Source organism: Schistocerca cancellata, chromosome 1 (assembly GCF_023864275.1).
Source record: "Schistocerca cancellata isolate TAMUIC-IGC-003103 chromosome 1, iqSchCanc2.1, whole genome shotgun sequence".
Classification (NCBI taxonomy): Eukaryota; Metazoa; Arthropoda; class Insecta; order Orthoptera; family Acrididae; genus Schistocerca; species Schistocerca cancellata.
In genome coordinates, this window is record NC_064626.1 from 452,146,586 (window position 1) to 452,156,525 (window position 9,940).

At 42.6% G+C, this 9,940-nt stretch overlaps 1 protein-coding gene across 1 annotated transcript in view; it reads left to right on the top strand.

Annotated features, from left to right (window-relative positions):
* LOC126182349 (leucine-rich repeat and immunoglobulin-like domain containing-NOGO receptor-interacting protein 4) overlaps positions 1-4,973 on the top strand; it is a 29,129-nt gene extending 24,156 nt beyond the window's left edge. The window contains exon 6 of the mRNA XM_049924846.1: positions 4,500-4,973. Coding sequence (XP_049780803.1) covers positions 4,500-4,973 — 474 coding nt within the window. The remainder of the gene's footprint in view (positions 1-4,499) is intronic.
* The last annotated feature ends 4,967 nt before the right edge of the window (positions 4,974-9,940 follow it).

Below are 9,940 nucleotides of genomic sequence, written 5' to 3' on the forward strand. Positions count from 1 at the left end.
TTTCTTACTTACAGTACGTCCATCTTCTGATGGGTAACGTGGCGACAACTCTTACTGCAGCTTTATGTACTAGGGATGCCACCTTCAGCTGTAGTTACAGTTCTTAATTTAATTGCAATCGATATCTGTGTTCCATTACATCATCTCCAGGTTCCTTTACTGGCTTCATATAGGGCGTTGAAGTTAGTGTAATGGAACACCGAAATAGCCGTCCAGGGTCGCCGAGCGGTTCTAGGCGCTACAGTCTGGAACCGCGCGATCGCTACGGTCGCAGGTACGACTCCTGCCTCGGGCATGGATGTGTGTGCTTTCCTTAGGTTAGTTAGGTTTAAGTAGGTCTAAGATCTAGGGGACTGATGTCCTTAGAAGTCAAGTCCCATAGTGCTCAGAGCCATTTGAACCATTTGAACCAACACCGAAATCGACTGCAATAAAATTAAGACCCACGGTGTCTGTTCAAAAATACTGACACCCATATGTACTTGGCCATTAGATACCACGAGAGGAGAAATCGACAGTATGGAAGAAAGCGGGGAGTATCTTGTTGTCCGTAGAGAAGTAGTAACGGCACAATGGGTTGGTCAAGAGAGCACGCTGGCTTAGAGCGTGGACTAGACTTTGGATGTCACCTGAGTAACAGGACCATCAGGAACATGTCAACCCTTCTGAAGCTACCCAAACCGACAATTGGCGATGTGACTGTGGATAGGAAACGCGAAGGAATGACCAGAGCTCAACAAAGACATGAGGTTCTCATGAGCTGACGGACAGGGATCGTCAGACATTGCCAAGGATTGTTGTAAAAAATCATATGAAATCCGCGGAAAGAATCACGAGTGAGTTCCTAAGTGCTACCAGTAGCCCAGCTACCACATTTACTGTGCTTAGGGAGTTAAAGAGAATCTGTAGGCGGAGTAAAGAGCAACGCCATTGGACAGTGGGTGAGTGGGAACTAGGGAACAATGTGTACAGCAGAGAAACAATTCGGAGGGTAAGACTGTTTCTGTCAGCATGACAGTGCACAGAGGAGGTTAGAGGATACGGAGACGCTCTTTCGTCGAAAAACTGAAACCTGTCGCTGCCAAATTGCTGAGTCTTAGTGAAGTGTTCGTATGTCAGTCCTGCTCTCTGATCTCACTTAAAACAGTAATAAAACGTTAGGCTGTTTTGCTGCGATGTACATCTTGCTCGAAGAGCTAGAGTTTGCGTTAAATAATTAAGTGTTCAACTGTCTGAATGATGAGCATTCATCCACTAAGGCATAATGTTTCAAAACGTACACTCGTAACTGACTGTCAATTCACCTTATTTGTAGAAGTCCATCTTGGTCACACTGATTTTACCTTCACTGATACCGGTTGCGGCTACTGCCCTCTTCAGATCTGTTACAAATATCAAGTTTTTAATTCATAGTCACTCTTTCCATAATTTCCTTACACTTAAGTTTATAGTTAAGTTGTTTTTTTCCAACTGGAAGGTTTCGATTTATAGATGGGATGATATTTTTAGACTTTACATTCTGGCTTTTACACAATTGTGTGTTACTTATTTTGCCAGGCTAGGAGCTAACCATTATTACTCTTTACATCTTTATTTGGAATTTAGGTGTTGTTCTGATTCCGCATATTGTATGTCAGTTCTTGTTTTGTCAGACGCCCATTTTGCCATGTGAAGTAATTTTAATTGAGGACTACACATACTGCATTTTAACTATTAAATTTACGATACTGGTTACTTAGGTACCCTAGGTGTAGTGCCCACTGCTGGTTTCAGTTATTTGTATAAATATCACACGCATCCAAGCCGTCACCAGCATTTACTATTTCTCTACATGTATAGATTTTAACATTGACACCTACATCAAAATATTTTATGGTCTGTATGGCTGGTAAGCATGGCTGTTGATCATATATATTTTTTTATTTTTCTAATATATCACCAGGTCTGTTATAGATTTTTCTCCAGCTAATTTTAGTTAATTGGTCGCATCTCTGTTTTTTACTTGTAACAGATCTGAAGATGGCTGTAGCCGAAACCGGTAATAGTGAATTGCAAAATTAGTGTGATCGCTACGGACCTCTACAAATAAAGTTCCACAATATGTTCGCGGATTCAGTTGCAGAGTTTACGTCTTCAATTGATGAAGTAGGTCAATTTAACGCATTAACTGTAAGTGGGCAGGTTTAATAGAGGACTTTAATGGAGAAGCAGGCTTCTGATACTCACAGAGCTGGCGGACAGCCTTCGATTGACGCTGTACTCGGTATAGACAACAGCATCTCCCTTATATATTAGTCTCCTTGCAATTCACCCTGTCGTAAAGCAGCATCTGTGAGACAATAGCCTGCCGACGTTAACATTTCGGAACTGAATAGACGTGTCCAAAGTCCTGATGTGAACTCAGTGGAACATCTGGTGAACCGTGAATTTACTTTCAAAATTTTTTAAAGAATTTACTTTATTTACTAGCGATTCATCAAGAACATTAACACATTTAATCACACTAGGTGAGCGTGGAAGTAGTTGCAACTGATGGAAAATGAAATTACTTTTAACAAATGTGAATTTTATTCCTAAAAACCTTTTCAAAAACAGATTTGAAATTACAAGCAGAAAAGCACCCTCGAAATAGCAAGTTACAATTTTATTTAGAGGCAGAAAGAACAATATTAACAGTAGGAGCCTTCGGGCTGAGGAGCTTGCCTGCTCCCTCTCAACACAGCCGTAGTCATGACCGCTCACAACAACCTCTGAAAGAGTACACTGGTGCAAATCTGCAAGACACCAGATTACATTAAACTAAAAAATTTTTAACAACTCACACAAACACGTAAACTATGCACCCAGTAAGAGGGATGAAAATGGTACAACACTCAAATTATTTGCCACCGAAAGTGCAATTTGTTTTTTTTTTAAAGGACTCTTACGGTGGAAGGGTGGCAACCTTATAACCTAAAATGACTATTTAAATAAAACCCATAAAATGCAGACTTACATAAAATGTACAACATGCTCTACATTACACATATACCACCTCGCAAGATGATAGCCAAGATAAAAACATATTTCAAGAATTCGTCCATTAAGCAATAAATTCGTTAAAACAGATTCCGACAAACATGACAGAGGCAGCTATTAACGTACGGCAGACCGACAGACAGACAGACAGACACTAACTGCCTAACAAATGCGGGCGGGAGACAGAAGAAAAAGCTGGGGACGAGAGACTGACCAAGAAAACAAATATAATTTAACAAGTCAATGAAACACATATCACGAATCATTTAACTTCTAATAAACTGCGATAACTGGCGAAGACCTGGCTTAGCACCCCCAAAACGCTCTCCCGAACTTCGTTGCGAGCAGGAAGGCGCGCCGATCTCCCGTCTCACGGCGTCGCAGCTCGCGCCGGCCAGACCGATGTCGTGGGGTGACTCCTGTTGCTCTAGTGTCGGCCGCGAAGCCACTACTCCCCGCTATGCGGCGCGGCCCGCTGGACTGACGTGGCGACCTCGCATGAGCCGACGCTCAAGACGGACAAGGCATTTTGTGTCTCAGTGCACGACCGACCAACCGATCGATCCAACTGGCCTTAAAGTTCAATCCGAACGACAGACATCCTGGCACTCCAGGCGGCAGACCGACATTGACTAAGCGATACACTCGGTCGGACCCACACCTGCAGAGGAAACACGCCCTCAGGCTACCCGACATCCCTGGCCCGGGAAGAGACCGACCTACCGATCAATCCAACCGCCAATATCCATTGCCTGAACAAACTCGAGCAGACTGGCGGCCTAACACATACTAGCACTCCGAACGATAGACACTGAATGCCCCACACTGACCCGGCTGACCAACTGACCGACTCGCCGAGATTCACAGACTGCCCCCATCTGCCGAGCTCATAGCGCCCCTTAAATGCACATGAACAGGCAACTTTTCCCGTTTTCCACCTGAGGGAGACACCAAAGCTGCGATTGTCACAGCGGCACCACCGCCATGTAGATGTGGCGACTGCTTTATACTACTCGCTGCGGCGCGCTCTTCAAAACAACAAATTTTAGCACGGCTCATCTTGAATGTCGGCTTCGTGCCGAACCACCTTCCCTCCCCGCCCACCCCTCCGCCACCCCCCCCCCCCCCACCCCACCCGAAACCCCCAGCGCCCGAAATAAATACCCAGTCTGTCTTTTCTGGTTTCGTTCTTGAGAAACAATGATTTGTCATTCCTCCACAGACATTCTAACACCTCACTGATAGCGTCCCCGGCATCGTTCAAGCTGTCATAAGGGCGAAGGGTGGACACAGCCCATATTAATGTCCACCAATGTGTATCCAGATACCTGTGATCAGTTAGTATACACACACAACTGGAGGTGTCATTCCTGCTACAAAAAAAATTTCTTTTTTTTTTTATTTGGTTGTATAGGCCATTTATTAACTGACACTAGTCGAGCTTCGTAGCTGCCACTGAAGATCTGCGTTTGTCTCCGCAGGTGCGATGTGACGCGTCGTGGCTGGCGGTCATCATCGTGACAGTAGTGGTGATGGCGCTGTTCGCGGTGACGTGCGGCCTGCTGCTGGTGATGGGCAACTGGAAGTGGTGCCGCAAGAAGGAGGAGCAGCTGGCGGCCACGACCGACACGCACCACCACTCGCACCTGCAGAACGGCGCCGTGCTGATGCTGGTGTCCGGCAAGGACCGTCCGCCGGACGCGCCGTCCGCCGTCGACACCTTCCGGATAAAGGCCAAGAAGGAGGAGGCTGCGGCAGCGGCTGCGGCCGCCATGTCGGGCGGCTTCCAGCACCGGCCGCTGCCGCCCTGCTGGGACGAGGAGCGCTCGGCGGCCGCCGCGGCCGCGCTCTACCGAGGGCAGCAGTACCGGTCGCCCGCCACGCCGCCGCCGCCGCAGTACCCCGGCGCCATCAACGGCTCCCTCAAAAAGCCCGCGCATATCGTCTACGTCTGAGGACGCTAGGCACCGACACGTGTGCGCCGATTACCGCTGAGGGCCCACTGGAAAACAGGGTAATGCCACAAAGCGTTCTGAAAGTCCTGCAGTCGTCGTACACGTCTCTCTCTGGGAAGTCCGCCTGTGTAGCGAAGAGATTGGCGTGTCTGACTACGATTATGAGGATCTAGATTCCTTCCCCGATACTAGCAGGTATTTTTTTTCTCGTTGGGAAGGCTGCGACGGGATGATCTCGGCCTCGTGAGACCATTTGAAGACCCACTTGAATGTCAACCCTTTCGGTCCAAACGGTAAATGGTGATACGTGGCAAAGTATGACACGGTGACCGGTTGGCACAGCCAACTGGAGTCAAAACACAAAATAACGAAACTATCACCTCGGCCGACGAAGATAACTAGGGTTATTGTTGAAATATCTTTTGAAAGATGGAATAACAACTCTGCTGCGCATTCGAAGTGTTGTAAACCACAAATTTCGCCGAGAAAACCTGAAGGATTACACTGATTTTTTGTTGCCCAGGGAGAAATGTAGTTTACTCTTGTAACGAAATAGTCTTCCCTATGTAGTACATACAGAGGACGACATATTAATTTTTGAGCGTGCAGCCATAACGCCCGTCTTCTCCACTAGTATTTCAGAAGAATGTCTTTCAAACATAAGCTTTTCCATTCATGACACATGGCAGCTATTACTTCCAGTAACTTAAAATCTGCCTCTGCCCACTTTCTTTTATCAAAGGCAACTGATTTTTGGATGATAAGTCTTCCCACTTCAAGCGTCCGTTGAACATTGTTACGTTATTGAACAGTCGAGCCATATATTCATTAAATTATTTAAAATCTGAAAAAAACACAGGACACAAAATGGGTCAATAGGCTCAAATAGTAAGGGTGCTGGTCTATGTTACAAACAGATTATCTACTTCCAAAAGCAATTCAGTACGTGATGTAATAACTAGTTACAATAAAATACTTTTAGCTGCCAAAAAAAGGTAAAAAAAGTAGCTGCAACCTAGAGTTATCTCTCTATTGACCAACTAGGATCAAGTACGTTCTATATTGATTCCTGCTTTTGCAGTACCGCATTTTCTCGCTATATTGTCTTTTCCTTTCTTCCGCCCATGTTATTCCACATTTATTTTTTGTACCTTGAAAGACTTCTAGATCTAGCACTTTACTCTTAAAAAGAAACTTTTTGTCCCACGAGTTTCGACGTGGTCTAGAATGGAAATGTAATTCGAAAATTGACAATAAATTTATTTCACGTCTATGATTTTCGTGGCCTGTTTTATTGTTTTAAGCTGTAGACATTCACTAGTTTTATTTCTATTTTTGCTGCATATCTCAAAGTGTCACTGCTGGCCGACAACCTACAATATTTGTGCTCATACGCGTGAAATACAGATATTTGTTCCAAACTTTTTCTCACTTTCGGTTCATTGATGTTCTTTCTTTCTGGTTCTATTCTTATTTCTGTAATCCATGCTAACGTTTGGCTCCTTTTCCAGAAATTAATAAATATTTGTTTGCTTAGCCAGTTCTCATTCATTCGACAAAGGTGTCCGAAGAAAAGTAACCATTTGACAGATAATATTAAACTATACCAAGTGGAGCTGAAATACTCACTTGCAGACAAGCGTAATTGCTTGAAACTACAGTTTGCATATGAAGCATCATTTATGTAAGAGAACTGTTCAAACAAGCCAGTCTTCTACAGAACAAGAAAACACTTGAATACGTTTGATCTTTTTGTTAAAACCGTTATTGATGTAGACACCGCAAGTTTGTATCCTGATATGGAGATGACCGATCAAGTGGTTGAAAAAAGTAATCAGTTTTCTACATTGCAATGTTATCTAATAAAGGTTTCATTGAAATAATCTGTAGCATTCAAGTTTACAGAGCAGTTTCTGGTCATACTCTAAGTGGACTAACATTTCAGACTTGTGGATCTATCGTCACAGAGATTTAAACTCGGTTAGCATCTCCAAAATAGATGAAAAATCTGCTCATCAGAAGCCATATCACCCCACTCTTCAGCCTCCTCCACGCCCCTTTTTGGTCCTTATTTCTGCTCTTTGTTAATAATCTTTTCCTTCGATATATGCTGCCATTGCTTTTACGAACTACACTAAAATAAAAAAACACGAGAGGCAGATTTGATGCTTCATTGGTCGCCTTTGACAATATGATTACAGTATTCACCACCATAATTATTTTTTTAAATATGTTTACTAATCTTTAGGCTGCTTTACTATTCAGCTGTTCACGATACGTTATTAACTCTGAAGTTCTGCGAATCATTTTCTCGCATGACAAGCTGTCCTCGGTGATCTGTGCTGGTCTGATGTTATGAAAGCATATACTTTGAATTACTCTCAGAATAGGCAGCGAGGAAAACCTTAATACAACAACGCTATATAAGTGGCAGGGCCAAAGGGAAAATAAATCTTATCACTGTAAAATTCACATCAGAGAAAGGTGTCTTCGTGGAAACGGGACCTTTAGCACAACGGGCATAGTTAGAAGTACTACATTCTGTCACATTTTTGAGAAGTAACTAGCGTTGGCAGACTTCTGTAATCCTATATTCAGTGTAAGAAGGGTAACGAGATTTAGTGATAAGAATGTATTTTCATCAACTAGTACTCTACTTTGTGTACCATTAAAAACATAATATACGAATGGATGTCCCAATGGTGATGAAATATTCAAATTTCGGTTCTTTACACGCGTGCGTTGCACGTGCTTCGTAGACACCTACGTATAGGGTAAAAGACTGTAACGTAACAGAAAGGATGACAAACGATCATATTTCGAAGATGATCCAAAAAACTAAAAATCTATTGCTAAGTGGCATGGTCTCGTTCCTTCAATGGGCCCTCAAATTACTCTTCGTTGTTTCCAGAAACAGCGTGATATTTCTAACGATTTGATATATTAAAGTACCATTTCCATAAAAAATGTATTCTAAATACCTACTTCCTGTTTAGCAAGTAAGTGCAACCCGACGCGCAGTGTTCTGTGTCGTAGGCCTACGTAAGCGAGCAGAGACGGTAGTTGAGCCCACGGCCGTGGAGATGTGCAACCGCCTGCCGCTGTTACTTTGCAATAATTAGATTCACTATGTTTGTTAAGAAGTGATTGAAGTGCTGTTCTTTTCTGAGTCGTCGAGAATCTTGCTGGACTGTGGTACATTAAAATATTTTTGTAACTGGTCGTGCTTTTTATAGGAATTTGTTCCCAGACTGTAAAGAAAGTTGTTAACATTTGTAAGAAGTGAAACGTGATTTGTTGCAAAATGTCATTTTCCATACTGAGAAGCGTGTGTTTTCAGCTTTTAGGAATGCAGTGGTGAAGCTAGGTGCTTAAAATTCCTCAGAGTTTGGGACTGACAAATCCCAGATTGCAAATGAGTAAGCAAGAGTGTGTGAAGTTTTCTCAAACAGTTTTTTCCGGTAAAATCTCGGAGAAGTTGAGCACACGTGAAGAAAATGTCACGTTTCTTTTCACAACTCTGGGGACATTGTGGATTCTCAGAAGAAGAGTATCGTCGTGCGTCTGACATAATATTTGCGAAAGAAAACAACCCCTGCATGTGGTTGTTGTTCAAGAGAACAAAGCAATACCTGTGACATACATAGCACACAATAGCAGAGAGGATATTGCAAATTCGTTCTGGAAAGACAATTACTTATGCACTCGCGTCTTAAACATACTCAAACGTGCCATTCCGCAATGCCACCATCTTTCGTTTCAGTTAGCTAACATTTTCATTAACTGCGACTACATTTCAAGCTGTTATGCGTATTACGTTTTCCGATAGTGCTACTGTGACACTTTATTTCCTCCTCATCCATTAAGTAATTGCCAAACAGAATCAGCACTCGTGAACATTATTTGGTGGTTGTCATAATGGAAAGAAACAAGTGTTTCAGTCCTCTAGCTACTATTACCACCTTGAACATGTTTCTCTGCAAGTGAATAGTGATTGCAAAACATTACATTCTCTGCTACGCTAAACATTTTGTATCTTAAATGTAAAATTTTCTTTTTTGCTAGGTCGCTTCGTATTTCTTCTACACTGTTAACGTTTCGATCCTATGCTGAGATCTTCTTGAGGAACTTGTGGCTTTCACAGCAAGCTAAACACTACAAGATCCTGAAGATGATTCTAGCAGAGGGATCGAGACGTCGATAGTTCAGAAATATGACGCGGACTAACAACCTAGAAAATTATACCTCCACTGTCAATGAACATTAAAGCCTGCAGATTAACACTTTCTTTTTTGTCAATTCCTGCTTCCGGCAGCATTAAACTGCATATCGCAGCCATCCCCGAAATAAAATGATGTCTTTAGAGGTTTCTAAGTATGCAGAAAACCTTAGATAGTTACGCTTTACCCAAAAATCTGCTACACTTATATTCCGGTATGCATGGGTTCCTTCAGAGGAGTTCTTCTGTAATTTTGTGCACAATATTTGTGTAAACACGGGAAATTTTTAACTATAATAACAATCTTATCTACTCCTATTACCTTAAAGTAACATTTATTTAATACCTACCTCAGACAACTTTTTCATTTGCATGATCCCTGCTCTATTTTTCATGTTACCCAAAGACTCGAATCGAAGAATGGATAAATATATAAATGCACTGACACACGAGCCATCCTTTGGTTGCCACATAAAACGTAGTTATCAGAAGAGTTATTTTAGAAAAGTGAGTCGTTTGTCTTCCTCCACCGTTCGTACTAGAGCTAAAAGCAGTGTCTTGTTGGTAAGCTATACCACCAAAATATAGAGGACTAAGAGATCAGCTCAGGATTTTTTTTTCATAAAGTCAGTGCTGTACTTACGAGGTAAATCTCTACAAAGCTTTACAAAAAGAACCGTTACACCAAACAAAAGTTCAAAAAATGACACTGTATACCTTCCATACGATTGCCACCTGTATTTCCCTC